The following is a 15,703-nucleotide window of genomic DNA, read 5'->3' as shown; positions in this document are numbered from 1 at the left end:
CACCTCTGCACCCGATAGATTATGCCTTTGTCTTGGGCTTGCCCACCCTCACTCCTGTTCCGGCCATCCGTCACCAACCAAAAATCTGACCGGCTGATGGATATTTTTAAAGGTTCAGTTGTCGAGCTGGGAAATCTCCCAACTTGGGGAACCTCACCCGGGAACAAAAATCTGGGCTGTAGTTTCATCTAACAGGTAAATAATTGCATTGTACATAATGGACTCCAAGGTGTCTATTCTCACAAATCAAATTCAATCAACTAATGGAAGGAAACAAATACAAATATAAATTATCATGACACCTGTAAGAAGAAAATGAGAAGGCGTGCGGTTGTCATGTGTAACAACAAGTTGTCCCAAGTCACAAGAACCTTTGGCTAGCACTCTTGCAACAGCTGTTTTAGCTCACATATTTCTCCTACTGCAGAAAACATACCATCATCAGTAACTCCCATGAAACTGGAACAAAACTGCTCTGAATACAGTCAGGCCGAGTGATTGAAAGTGTTAAAAACGAATCTTTCAGTTTCAGGAGTAACATTTTAAAAGTTTTCATGGGCACTCGAATGTTTTGCCTGCAAATAGAAGGCATGAATTTCCCACATGTTCCAGTTTCACTATATGAATATATGTTCTGGAAAAGCAACAATGCTTCAAGTGCTTTAGGCTGAGCTGTTTGCTGCAAAAGCAGTTGATTGCTAGCCAAACCAAAACTGACAAACCAAGATCTTCCAACCCATTGAGTCAACAGTAACAGTCACCATCTCAAATTCTGCTTAGGTTGATGGCTGAAACAGAATAATTTTTGCAAGTTGAACCAAATATTGATAGCAAAATTTATCATGGAAATTTGAATAAGCAATAGAGGTGTAGGTATTGTTGCATTATTGTATTGTAGTTGAACACAATAACAAACATAGTGCAACTCTATTCTTCAATTCAGTCAGGTATTTCTAATTAAGGTAAATATTTAATTTTATTCAAAAACCAGTTTATGCTCAAAGCTTCCCAGAAGCTTTGAGCATAAACATTCTTCCTTTTGTCTGTCTGAAACTTGCCAATTGCCATTTGAGTCTAAAGTGGAAAATTTAGACTTACATGATTTAATTGCTGCATGTGTGATGTTTGCGAATTCAGAAATTCTACTTTAGGTGTGTCTTAAGAACTGTTTGTCCAACATTCTCAAGTTATAATCGATGAAATTAATGTGTGTATCTAATCTCAAGTGTAGAAAAGAGAACTTGGTGAAAATTTGAGTAGGACTTCCACTTCAATTCAAGTACAATTGCTCATTTTCCTTTCGCAATTGTCTTACTGTGAATATCTGGTTATGAGAAGTCTTTTAAGCTTTGCAGTAGCATTTGTGTACACGTAATTGCAATTTTGAAGTTAAGCAACATTTTTAAAACAGGTCTATTGAAAATGTAATTTCATCAAACTTTATCAAAGGTTTGATGAAAAAACATTGGGTGGGATTTTCCAGCTTTGACTGTCACCAGGATCATCCAGTCCTGCTGAAAACCAATGGACTTTGGCCAGGCGACTGAATCTCCCACAGCAGGTCAGAAAATCCCAGCCATTGAATTTATGGCAATCGGAAAATTTTCGAGAAGCAAAGTTGGTGGATGAGAGGAAATTTACTTTGCACAATTTGTAGTAAAAGCATTATAGGTGTTTATAATTTAATTGTGCAGAGAAAATATTATCGCATAATTCCTAAAACCAATTTTGGAGTAGGCTGTTGTAATATGATTCATGAATTCACTTAAAACATATGAAAGGCTGAAAATGCCACTTCTAAGAATAAATATAAGGTATGTGTGATGAAAAGAGTCATGTTAATAAATTACTTCTATGATACCACAGTGGAAATAGCAATTAGTGTTCAAAGGTTGGCTTCAGTAGCTCTGTTGGGAAAGGTTAAATCATAAATTAAAGTTGATATGGTCCAGAAAGCCCAATGGTGACAGATAGAACAGGATCCAATCTTCCTGCACTGTTTTAAGCGTTTATTCAGAGATACAGAAGTGTGCATTACAAACGTACACACCTCCTTAAGTCAAACCCTGTTTCAAGTCTGTCCCTCTTTGAATCCCTAGTTAACACTCACCACATGCATTCAATTAAACACAATTCATGTATAACTAATCCAAAAGCAAAATCCTATGGATACTGAAGATCTGAAATAAAACAGAAAATGTTGGAAATTCTCAGCAGTATCTGTGGGAGACAAACAGAAGGCCATAACTTCCAAGTGCCATAGCATCGGATTTTGGGAGGGGTGGGTGGGTGCGGGGACTACCCCAAAGATGGGGAATCACTCTTGGTAAGGATTTTCACGTGAATGTCCAGAAGTGTTGACTTCCTCTGGGCAGTTACACTGAGCTGGGAACCATCCAAAATGCAATTTAAATCGCTAACTTTGTATGGTTCTGCCAGGATTACACTCGTAGTTACTCTGAAAAATTTACAAGGATTAAAACCTCTTCGAACTTCTCAATAACTGATGAGGTCAAAAAATCCCAGTCATTGAATTTACGGCAATAGGCTAACTATTGTAAGGACCCAGACCGAACCCTTCCCACCGGACTCTCCCTACATCCCTCAGCGGACTCCCCGACATCCACGACCATCCCAAAAACCATGATTCTCCATCACCCTCTGAATTCCTCTGACCTGTGGACTTGACCCATCCTGTCCAGCCCAGCCCCGATTCGAAACAAATCCCAGCAGCCCTCCAGACCCGCAGACCCAATCCAACAACCTTGACCTGCCTACTCCCATCCCAATTGACTCCCCACAGAACAGACCCAAGCTAACTTCCTCCAACCTCCCACCCCAACTTCTGACCCTCTGACCTCCCACTTTCCAACTTCCCAACCTTCCTGAATTCTGAACTCCCTATTACACCCAACTGTTACAACCACCTAAATCCCAATTACACTTACATTCTCCCTTACCTATCAATTTCACTGGGCTAGTTAAACTTGGCTGCTTTATGGCAGTGAGTATGGTTAAAAAAAAAGTACATGGCCTCCTTGAGTCTGACAGAACTGGACTTCACCGGGCCTGCATGTAATCTTCCAAGTAGCTCCAGCCATTGCAGGTTTCAGCATGGTTTTCAAGACTTGGTAACTGCACATTAAAGTCTTATAATTCCAGTGGGCCATATCGCTTTCTGATGAGTCAGAAAGATCAAGTCACGATCTTCCATTACAATTGGGAAAAGTTTAGAAATACAGGGGACGATTCTCCCAAAAGTACGGAATTGGTGGGAAAACTGTTCTCGATCATGACTGTTTTCTCAGTTCAACTTCACACTCGAACCTTCCCACTCTGTGCAACGCAGACGTCCCAGTCGTGAATCACATTAAAAACCCAGGAGGGGGATTGGGGCCTATTCGTCTAACAGTTCTGGAACTCTGCATATGCACAGTGGCCCCTATCTGAGAGTCTCCCTGTTTGCTGGCCAGCTCAATCACTGACCTGATGTCCAATCTCTCTCTCCGCCTCCTCCCCCACACCGCCGTGGGGTCAGCCTATCCCACAATTGCTGCTCTTCCTTCATCCCAGACCGACCCCCATGCAGAGTGACAGTGGGATCCCTCCACCCCCACCAATCGTTCCATAGGCCCTGCCCACAATAGGCCCCACCTCCTTTCCTATGCCTGATGGATAGTGCCTCGGTGTCCCCTGGGCATGGGTACTTTGCCTCTTGGGCAGTGCCAGGGGGTAGAAGCTAGCACTGGCAGGGTGCTTATGCCCTGCGAGCACCACCCCATGCTGTCTTACCTCCAATTGTGTCCCCCCTTCATTCTGGTGGGGTCTTTCGGTAGTTCCCCGAATGTGGGGAGCTACTCTAAATTCCACTGGAATGAAGTACTCCTGGTGGGGTGGGAGATTCAGTCGGGACCGGCAAATTCCTGATAATGAAATGCTAAACATATTTAAACTACTTTAAAAAAAGCTTCAATGACTTGCCTGCCTTCCCACTGGTGTCAGCGTGGCAGGGATTCTAACTGTTCCCTGGCTCTGAGAGATACGCATGCGTTCCTGGCGCATGCGCAAATCCTGGACAAAGGCCAAAGACGCATATCTCCTAGCCCAAACTGCTAGAACAGTTGCGGGTCACAATGGGAGAATTGCCCTCACAATAGCTATTATGTAGGTGAAATTGGGAGGTTCTGTGATCGGGCAGAGATGGGAGATGTTAAATGACAAAAGCGTTGGTGGGGCAGAGCCAGAACAAATATGAATGGGATGAGTAATGAAACAACAGATGTGTCCAGAAGTAGATGTGTAGGCAGAATAATGAACAGTTGCTGTCCAAAAGCAAAAATAAGAAAACCAGCTTTCTTAACCCAACATTAAGTTCAACAATTTCAGATCATTAGCTTTGATGCTCCCTTTTGTTTCCTTCTATTTGCATCTGTCAGCCTTAATCTTGTTTTCAATCATTTTTGCTTTTGGTCAACAACTATTCATGATTCTGCCACTGACATTTCCTTTGAATTCATCTTTTGTTTTATTTGTATTCTTTGGCCCTGTCCTCCCTTTTGTCATTTCATGTCTCCCAACTTTCACCTTATCACAGAACTTCCTTTTTGTTCTTTTTTAGTCCCCATGTCACCTACATAAAAGCAATTACCTTTCTAACTTTACCCAGTTCTGAAATACACCAACGTTAACTATGTTTCTCTTTCCAGACATGCTGCTAAATCTGCCGAGTATTTCCAGCATTTGCTAGTTTTAAAACTAACTTGATTTAAATGAGTTGTATTTATTTAACACTGTCGAGGTGGTCCTGTGTGGATAATGAGTGAAAACAGGATCAGTTTCAGGCATAACAGCTGATAGTAAGCAGTTTACCAACAATTGCTTTCCAAATTTATATTAAATGGACATTTGGGTAAATACTAAAGGATGCCCATGATCTATGAAATTTTCTTCAGCGTAAATAACTATTTCCAGAAGAAGAAGGACAAAGAAGAAAACTAAATAAAAGAAAAAGCAGAACTTGAATCTTACCCATTTTGCAATTGGACAACCCTGGGAACTTTTTCCTTCTTTCCCCGTGTAAATGACTTTTTCAATTCGAACTGCTTTCCCTTTCTGTCCATATCTGAAAGAAATAACAATTATGTATGAGTTAAACCATTATGTAGATTAAAGATTACCTTGTTACATAGAAGGATTCTAGGTTCTCAAACAGAGTTTATTGGTAGCTGATCTCTTATTTCAAACTGTCATGTATACCTTTTTAAACCATGGCTGGTTAAAGATATATCATTAATATGAATGATTTCGCACAATGTATTTCTTCACAGCCACATGGCATTTGCTTGTAGGTTTGGGGCTGATTTATCTGTAGTTGCTTGGTTTCATCAGCTAGAAATGTGCTTAAAATGTCGTCAACTCTTTCTTTGACTCATCATAAAAATGTTTTTCTCTTGCATCTTTCCAACTGCATATGTTCATCTTAGCAACTCCTTTGTGAGCATTGGTGACATATTTGGTTCAAAATATATATTTCCACTTGTAATATTAGTACTTTATTATGCAAGCAAAACGTAAGTATTATCTGCTTCTTGTAACAAACGTATCTGTAATTTTAGCTGACGCTTCAAAACAAAATAGCTCAAATTATGATCAAATAAACCCTTTACTGGAATGTTGACTGGCACACTCTGAAATTAACTAAGCTTCAGTATCACTTCAATTCTAATCATTAAAATTTATTTCCTCGGATGTGAGCAACATTGGTTAGGTCAGTATTTATTGCCCACTATAATTGCCCTTGAGAAGGAGGTGTACAGCTGCCTTCTTGAACTTCTGCATCCAGGCAGTTAAGTATACCCACAGTGGTGTGAGAGAGGAAGTTCCAGGATTTTGACCCAGTGACAGTGAAGGGAGATGTTTTTCCAAGTGGTTTGGAGGAGAACCTCTAGTGGGTGATGTTTCCATATGTCTGCTGCCTTTGTCCTTCTAGACAATAATGGTTGTGGGTTTGCAAGATGCAGACGAAGAACACTTGGTTAGTTGCTGTCTTGCAATTTTGAGATGGTACACACTGCTGCCACTGTGCATGAATGATGAGTGTTTGTAGATGGGGTGCCAATTAAGTGGGCTGCTTTATCCTGAATGATTTCAAGCTTCTTGAGTGTTGTTGGAACTGGACTCATCCAGACAAATGGGAGTGTTTTCCATCAGACTCTGGACTTGTGCCTTGTAGATGGTGGACAGGCTTTGGAGTCAGATGAATTACTTGGTGCAGGATTCCTAGCCTCGACCTGCTCTTGTAGCCACAGTATTGAGATGGCAAGTCCCGTTCCATTTCTGGTCAATGTAACCTCCAGGCTGTTGATAGTGGGGATTTAGAGATAGTGGTACGACTAAATGTCAAGACTAATGGTTAGATTTTCTCCAGTTGGTGATGGTCATTGTCTGGTATTCGTGTACTGTGAATGTTACTTGCCACTTGTTGGCCCAAGCCTGGATATCGTACATTCTTGTTGTGTTTGGGCGTGGGCTGCTTCTGTGGCTGAGGAATTGTGAATGGTGTTGAACATTGTGCAATCATCATTGAACATCCCCATTTCTGACCTTATTCTGGAAGGAAGCAACTGAAGGTGGTTCATCTGAGGACACAACCTTGAGGAATTGCAGTCATGTTCTGAAACTGAGATAATTGACCTACAACAACTACATCATCATCCTTTGTGCGAGGTATGACTTTGAAAGTTTCCCACCGATTCCGATTGTTTCCAGCTTTGATAGGACACCTGATGCCATACTTGGTCAAATGTTGCCAGATGTCAAGAGCAGTCACTTTCACCTCATCTTTGGAGCTCAGCTCTAATTGTATGGTACTACTTCTGTTCAAATTCTCTTAACCAGGTTCAGAAATGATTGCTCAGCATTGTTTGCCATGATGCCAGCCATAAGAAAAAATGCTTGCTGAAACATGTCAAACCTGTCCGCACAAATTTAAATCTAGCTAGATATTCCAACCATTATCTGAAACTAATTGCAATAAATGTTTAACTGATTAACACTGAATGATGTACATTTCAAAGGCATGACATTTTAGGGTTGAGGTGAGTGTTTTTGTAAATAGTTTCATGTCAATGTCTGAAAGTATTCTTGCAACATGCTCCAAAGTACTTATTCAACATTATTTACTTTGATTATACAGTGTTAGAATACCACAGGCCCAATTGTGTTAGATTTTTCTAATGAACAAACTCAGAACCTCAACTACACTTGGCACCATCTGGTAATTTATTGTTCACTGCGCACTACAAATATTTTTCACTGTTGCACAGCCAGAATGTTTCAACAGTTGTGATATCATTCTGGCGAACAAACAATTCCACCTGTGCTCCGCGGTTTGTGCGGTCCATGTGGAAAAAGGAAACAGCTAAAACAATGTGGGGAATTTTAACCCATTCTCGGGATGGACTTACATGAAATATACCGTGCTGAGGCACAGGGCCCTGACTAATGGGATCAGCCTGCCACGAGCTGCCCTGTTGTGCCATCAGACCAAGAACTGAACCCTCAGGGGGCAATTTTACCATTGCATTGCGCCCGTTTTCAGGTGTGATGTGGTGGTAAAGTGAGGCATAAAGTGCTGATGCCTGTGTTATGGAAGATACACATGTATCTTCCAAATGATACGTATATAGAAGGCTATGGAAGACGAGAAGGATTTCCTCTTTCTCAGAGATGGGAGGAGGAGGAGCTCACCCTTCTGGAAGGAAGTCACCATGCAGGCCACTGTTGCATTTGTATAGAGGAAGACTGGACTTCATCAAAAATGTATAACTTAATTTGCACCACCAGGGTAAGTGAACCCGCTGCTACCCATATTCATTCCATTTCTGAGACATGGCCACCAATGGCAAGCCAACATCTGTGCTGCCCATGCATAAAAACACTTTGTAAGGTGCTGGGGTGCTGCCTCACAGCCCCATTAGAATTCATGATGGTGTAGGCAGGCAACTGTGGTTTGTTCACCCAGCCACACTGAAAGCACAGCCGTTGTTGGGGCGGGGACGGGAGTGGGTAGAGGAAGAGATTGGGGTTGGCTTTGAGGGCATATGTGTGATAACTGATAAACTTAGTTTCGGCTGGTCGTCACGTTCTGATGTTCACCTCGCAGACACATGACCACACTAGGAGGGGGTGTCGAAAGCCAAAGTCTCCAGCGAGTCTGCTGCAGAAGACACCTTCTGCATCTAATGGTGAGCCTCTGGAAGCGGTCATGGATAAGATTTTGGAGATGCAGGGAAACAGCAGGCAGAGGTGTCAGAGGCCTTCAACAGATTGGCAAGCAATGTGGAGAAGTCTGTCCACCCTGATGTACATTTCCACGTTCCCTCCAACCATCCAAACCAATCACTGCCTGCACAGATGCTCATAAGAGCATGAGAAATAGGAGCAGGAGTAGGCCATCTAGCCCTTTGAGCCTGCCCCGCCATTCAATAAGATCATGGCTGATCTGAAGTGGATCAGTTCCACTTTCCCGCTTTCTCCCCATAACCCTTAATTCCCTTGTCTGTCAAAAACCTATCTACCCGTGACTTAAATACATTTAGCGAGGTAGCCTCCACCACTTCAACGGGCAGAGAATTCCAGAGATTCACCACCCTTTGAGTGAAGAAGTTCCTCCTCAACTCCGATCTAAACTGCGCACCCCCACCCCCCACCTTATCTTGAGGCTGTGCCCTCGAGTCCTGCTATCCTTTCTAAGCGGGAAGAATCTCTACCTCTACCCTATCCATCCCTTTCATTATCTTATATGTCTCTATAAGATCCCCCCTCATCCTTCTAAACTCCAACGAGTGCTGCCTCACCCTCCTACTCTACCACATCCCACTGGCCCTTCAAACAATAACTATGCCCTCCCATCACCAGTATCGTCAGTTAGGCCCCCAATGATTCCATCATTGACACCACAGACTTTCCTCTGATGCCATTCCCCCTCACTAGCCCCTGCTATCCACTCCCACCCATGATTACCACCACCCCCCCCCCCCCCACCCCCCCGCCACCTCTTGTCTCCAGCCTTTTCACGACCTCTGAAAAACCTCCCAAACTGTCAAACGACTTGCAAGGCTCCCTGATTTCATTTCTCTTCCCCTCTTTTGGCATTCCCAAGTCCCTCTCTGCCCTTTCCCCTCCAACCTTCAGGTTCTAACGCCTGCCCTCACAGTCACTACGCACTTTCTACCAAAGAGAAGGATCTGACCTTTCCTGGTGAGTCTTCGCCATGTTAATGCCACATTGTTTTTTTGATGTAAACTCCCACTGACAGGGTGGATGATATGTTGGGGAAGGAGATTTCTGGTTGGGTGCTCATTTTAATCATGTTAATTCTATGATAATCAGGTTCCCAATGGCCTTTTGCACGAATGGCGACTTGCCATGATTGTACGGACCGCAAATGCCAGCATTTCCCACCATCCACCATGAATCCCACCATTGGTGAGGGCAGTAAATTCCGGCCCCATTGTCAGCTTATGCTTAAGTGGAAATCTCTAAATGATTTAACTTTGTGAGTTCGGTAGGTGAACAGGTAGGAAGCAAAGAGCGGCATAAATGGTGTAAGACTGAATTTGATCCAGTAAGGAAAATAATAATTCACAACTTGACCAAATTGTTAAAAACAAAACCTTTTGGCGAGCCAACCTAATTGATGGCTGCCACCAAAAAGGTAACTTTCAGAAAAGTACCTCCCTGGAAGTGCAGAGATGCTTCATGTTAAAATCATAGACTTCTTCTAGCCACCAGTTGCTCCCTGACTATTTGCTTCCCCCTCTTCCCAAACCTTAATTCCCTGTTGTCAGCTACCTTCTTGGTCTCTCTTTTCTTTTGAATTATTAACCACATCTTTTTGTTCCATTGTGCCTTGTGATCGTTTAGCCTCTTTTTCAAAGGCCTGCCCTGAGGGCCACTGCCGATGACTCAACAACTCAAAATTTAGGGATTTCTTCAATGGAAAGAAAAATGTTGGGCTTATATAATGGGTCATCTATCATCTTTGTCAAAGTTGAATTCCACCCCATAAAGTTTAAAATTATATTACTTTCCTGATATTTCAGTTTTTAGATGAAAACTGCACAACAAACTCAATGATGTTTTCGCAATTTAAAGGCAGAACAGAAATAGCAATTCAAATCACACAACTGACATAATCATCTCTCCTGATTTTTTTTTTAAACACTGTGTCATGCAGATTCCTTTTGGCTCAAGTCAAATTGGATAGCAAAAAACAACCACTGTTCATATGGGCCATCTGTGGTATATTTCAGAATGAATATCATGCCACAATTATGTCATGCAACATCTATCACAAAGAAATTTCTGTGTTTTTTTTAAATGCATTTGCAGAATTTTTGAAAATTGCTAAGATGGGCAGCAATTGTTGTCCATCCCTAATTACCCCTCGATAAGGTGGTAACCAGCCCATGGCTGGGATTTTCCAGTGCCACCGAAAAGCAATGGACTTTAGTTGGCTCTCCAAATTTTCCATCCCTGCCACAACAGAAGATCCCAGCTGTAAGGTCAGAAGTGGGAATATTTGGTGATGCACAGTATGCAGTACCATTCCCAACTCCTCAGATAATGAGGCATCTGTGTCTGCATGCAGCAGATGTATTGTGCTGAAAAATGTTAAATAAAATTCATGCCACATACGTGCCAGGCAATAACCTTTCCCAACAAAAATAATGTCACAATCTGGGTGTTAAAGATCAATAGCATTACTGAATCATGAACCATGAACATTGACCAGAAAAATTAACTGGAACAGTCATGTAAATAGTGTGACAACAAGACCAGCCCAGAGGCTATGAATTCCATGTGAATAATTTACCACACACCAAAGTCTTTCACTATCTACAAGACACAAGTCTGGGGTGTGCTGGAGTAGTATTCATTTGCCTGAATCAGTCGAGTTCCAATAACACTCAAGAAGCATCAAACACCATTAAGGACAAAGCAGCCCATTTGATGGCAGACATCCATCATTTCAAATATTCACTCCTTCCATCATCTGCATACAGTGCAGTGTACTGCAAGGTGCTGCAAGGTGTACTGCAGCAATTAAAATGAGGCTCCTTTGAGAGCATCTCCAAACCTGCAATCTCTACCACCTAAAAGTCTGAGGGTAGCAGCTGTACAGGAACAGCAACATTTACAAGTATTCCTCCAAGGTCAGTTGCTTCATCTAAGCTGGAGTAAAGGAACCTCTGAGGTATTAATTTAAATTATTAAAATATGATTAAAGTTTTTTTTGCTTTAAAGAAAGGCCAATTCTGTTTTAAAAGGCTCATGTTGAAAGATTCGGAAGTATAGGATACTTTAAAATCTTTATTCAGTTTGAACTATAAAAAAAATGCTCAGCTTGAAAGTCACAATATAAAATACTGAACTCCTTTGTAAAATTCAACCAAACATAAACACTTGTTTGCGTATTCTACATTACTTAGGATTAGTCAGTCATTGGATTGGACATTTTGATATAGATAGATGCATTTATATAATTATATAATCAGTTTCTTAATATACCCCACAATATCATCATACTTCTGCCTTTAGGAAATGACTTTGTCTGCGCAATTTGGGCAGCCTGTGTAGACTTAAGAGACACATCTAAGTATGTTCCCATGCCCTGCTGCACATTCTTGGGTGATTGCACACATATAAAGGCACCAAATTCACCTCACGTCAATAAACAGACAGGTAAGTGCCACGAGAGGCTTGCAAACGTGCAACCAATAAATCAGATGTCCAGATCAGTAAAATGGGAACGTTTTTCTCTTCAATCTTTTTTTACCCTGGTTGTTATATAATACGAAATATTTAAGTACCAAGTCTTGTGATGTGTAATGCACTTGCATTTGAATAAGCATGCATCAGGAAACAAATATTTGTTGTCCCTGGACAGCAGTAATACTGTAAAAAGTCTGACAACACCAGGTTTTAGTCCAGGTGTTGTCAGACTTTTTACTGTGTTTACCCCAGTCCAACGCCAGCACATCCACATCATGAGCAGTAATACTACATAGGCTATAGAACTGCAATCACACTGCTATGTAAAATTGATTGAATTATCAATTATCAACCAATTTGATTTCAGTGATATGGCAGGACCTATAATTAGCAAACTGCAAGCAACATTTTGTTGTGCCTTTCATTTTTGTCTTTATTTCAAAAGACAGGAGTTTACATTGTAAGAACATAAGAACTAGGAGAAAATATAGGCCATAGAGACACTGAAGCCTGCTCTGCCATTCCCAAAGCCATAGCTGATCTGTGACCAGAACTCCACTCTCCTGTCTAAGCCTTCTGGGCAGAGATCCTGAAGATTCACAATCTGTGTGAAGAAATTCCTCCTCATTTCAGTCATAATTATCACTCAATGTCAAAAGGCTATACATTTACTTTTTAAAGGTAAAACAGAAGAGTATAATGTTAATAGTAATAATAACAAAATAAGTAATGGTTGAAACTTTTGAGATATAAAATTGAGACCTTGAGAATATTGCAGAAGGGTTTCAATTGTCAAGTTGATGATTGGACTTAGTTGCAGATCTACTTTACCATAAATAATAATTTAAAATGAATGTTGATGTAGATAAAGGTATTTGAATTTTTGATAACTCTTTTTTGAAATTAACCATAGAACCCTACAGTGCAGGAAGAGGCCCTTCGGCCCATCGAATCTGCACCAAAGCACTACCCCATATCCCTACATATTATACCCATGAATCCCTCTAATCTCCACATCCCTGGACACGATGGGGCAATTTCTTAGCATGGCCAATCAACCTAACTTGCACATCTTTGGACTGTGGGAGGAAACCGGAGTACCTGGAGGAAACCCACGCAGACACAAGGAGAATGTGCAAACTCCACACAGATAATGACCTGAGCCGGGAATCGAACCCAAGTCCCTGGAGCTGTGAAGCAGCAGTGCTAACCACTGTGCTACCGTGCTGCCTTCAACAGTGAGCCAGGTGCCAATAAACAAAGTTAATGTCCAGTTTGATGACATTACTTTGACCAGTTACATTGAAGTTTTAGGCCTATTAAGTGAAGTTTGAAGGTCAACCCAAAATAAAATATTTGCATTGTTATGAACACATTGAAAAGGTGACTGGAATCTGGAATAAGATGCCAAACAAGATTGGAAAGCGTGTTCTATAATATGTGTGTAGTCGTGGATGCTATTGATGTTTTGGGTGGCCATATGTGCAGTAGTGTTAACAGTTACAGAAACCTGAGCCTGGGTTTCAAAGCTGCATGCAACAAGATCTAGCTGGGCTGACAAGTGACAAATAGCATCCATGCCACCAAGGCATTGACCATTTCCAACAAGAGAGAATTGAGCTTTCTCTCATGACATTTAATGACATTACCATCACTGAATTCACCACCATTAACATCCTTGGGATTATCATTGACCAGAAACTTAAGTGCAGCAGCCATATAAATACTGTGACTACAAGAGCAGGCTAAAGGATAGGAATGCTGTAGTGAGCAAGTCACCTGTTGACTCCCCAAAAACTTTTCACAATATACAAGGTGATGGAAAAATTTTCAATTACCAGGATGAGTGCAGTTTAATGATAGGAGTATTTAAAATGCAGAAACACATTCTGCACCAAAGGTAGTGCTATGTTCACCTGGTTTGCTCTATGAAGACAAGAATGTTGAATTGTTATCAATAAATATAGTATAAGCAATCAATCAAAGCAGATTGAAATAAGTTTGACAACTTCAGATTTCAGGGTGGAAGCAAAAAGTATTTTCAGATTGTTTCAGTTTTTTAATTAAGTGTGAGGACTTCAGTGTGACATTAACACATGCAAGTATTTTTAATACACAAATGAATTCTGTGATATTTATCATTATCCAGCACAAAGCAGTGTGTCACAGTGGTGTTGGGAATGGGTGGTTAGTTCTTCCTCATGATTATCACCAGACTAAAGGCCTCAAAATCACCCAGTCCATTGTCTACTCACTGTTATTTAGACTTTGGACCTCAAAAGAGTACACAATAATGGCATAATCTTAATGTAAAATGCCCATGATTGATCAGATGTTTGCATATCTTTTTTGATTTTAATCGAGATAGCAACAGATCTATTAATTGTGGGCAGAGAAGACTATCTGCTAGTGACCAACTATTACAACAAATTTTCAGAACTTTGGGAAACTTCCAGGAAACTTCCCTGTTCTTTTGGTGCAATCTTTAGTTTCATTGGTACTCCAGTGGAAGCTGCATCAAATAATGGCCCATAATACATGGGAAAACTGTTCCAGGATACAATAAACAATAGTCTACCAATCATATGACCAGAATATCCTTATTAAAATGGGATGGCTAAATATATGGTCAGGACAGTCAAATCATGGACTAAAAAGTGTTTGGAAACTGTGCAAATTGCTCTTCATGTCTTTGAACAATGTCATTAAACTCTGCTTGTCATTACTTCTGTTTTGTCAACTAGTGAAGACAACATTACCAAGTTATCATCTCAACAAATGATTAGTGATTACAAACAGGTTACATCAGAAACAAGGGCTGGAACTGTCTGCCATTGGGATTTTCTGGTTGCATGGACGGCGCACTCCTATTGTGGGTTTCAAGGTAGCAAGGGTGTATTCAACGAGAAACCCAGTTGACAACAGTGAGACCAGAACATCCTGCCACCAGCTAGTAGTGACTTGCATGGAAAATCCTGCACAAGGTGAGATGAAAGATGCACATGATATGCATTCAGCAGAATTACTGCCACTATACAATGGCCAATAATGCAGGTGAAGGTCCTAAACTTACAAGAACACAGATGGATCCCAGCAGAGGTGTCCAAGATGTTTAGAAAACCACTTTTGAGGTGACAACACCGAATGGTGAGATACTGTGAAGGAATCAATCTGAACTTCAGAGTACTCTCTGCAAGTACTCCCTGAACCCTAGACTTCCTAACTCAGACTGCAGTCAGGAAGGATAGGCAACAACACCTCCTCCATGATTATCCTCAACACTGGTGCCCTGCAAGGCTCTTGTCCTCAGTCACTTACTATCCTCCTTATACATCTATGACCATGTGGCCAAATCTCCCTCCAACTCGATTTCCAAGTTCGCTGATGACACCACCGTAGTGGGTCAGATCTCAAACAATGATGAGACGGAGTACAGGAAAGAGATAGAGAATCTGGAGAATCAGTGCGTAACAATAACCTCTCATGCGATGTCAGTAAAATGAAGGGGATAATCATCAACTTCAGGGAGCCTAGTGAAGGACATGGCCTTGACTGCATCAACAGGGATGAAGTGGAAATGGTTGAGAACTTCAATTTTCCAGGTGTCCAGATGGATACCACCTTGTCTTGGTTCCCCCATGCCGACGCTATAGTTAAAGTCCATCAACGCCTCTACTTTATCAGAAGGCTAAGGAAATTTGGCATGTTCGCTTTGCCTCTTACCAACCTTTACACCATAGATAACATCCTTTCTGGATATATCACAGCTTGGTAAAGCTCCTGCTTTGACCAAGACCGCAAGAAACTATAAAGGGTCATGAATGTAGCTCAATATATCACAGAAACCAGCCTCCTATTCATTGACTCTGCCTACACTCCCCACTGCCTCGGAAAAGCAGCCAGCATAATCAATGACCCAAAGTAC

The 15,703-nt window shown here is 41.3% G+C and overlaps 1 protein-coding gene across 2 annotated transcripts in view; it reads right to left on the bottom strand.

The window, feature by feature from the left end:
• tet3 (tet methylcytosine dioxygenase 3) overlaps nucleotides 1-15,703 on the bottom strand; it is a 350,637-nt gene that overhangs the window by 46,649 nt on the left and 288,285 nt on the right. For both annotated transcript variants that reach the window (XM_080217173.1, XM_080217174.1), the window contains one exon: nucleotides 5,029-5,122. In XM_080217173.1, the coding sequence (XP_080073299.1) occupies nucleotides 5,029-5,122 (94 nt within the window). The remainder of the gene's footprint in view (nucleotides 1-5,028; nucleotides 5,123-15,703) is intronic.

This window comes from Carcharhinus amblyrhynchos, chromosome 34 (assembly GCF_965287045.1).
Source record: "Carcharhinus amblyrhynchos chromosome 34, sCarAmb.v2.hapA, whole genome shotgun sequence".
Lineage (NCBI taxonomy): Eukaryota > Metazoa > Chordata > Chondrichthyes > Carcharhiniformes > Carcharhinidae > Carcharhinus > Carcharhinus amblyrhynchos.
This window is presented reverse-complemented; position numbering and strand designations above follow the sequence as displayed.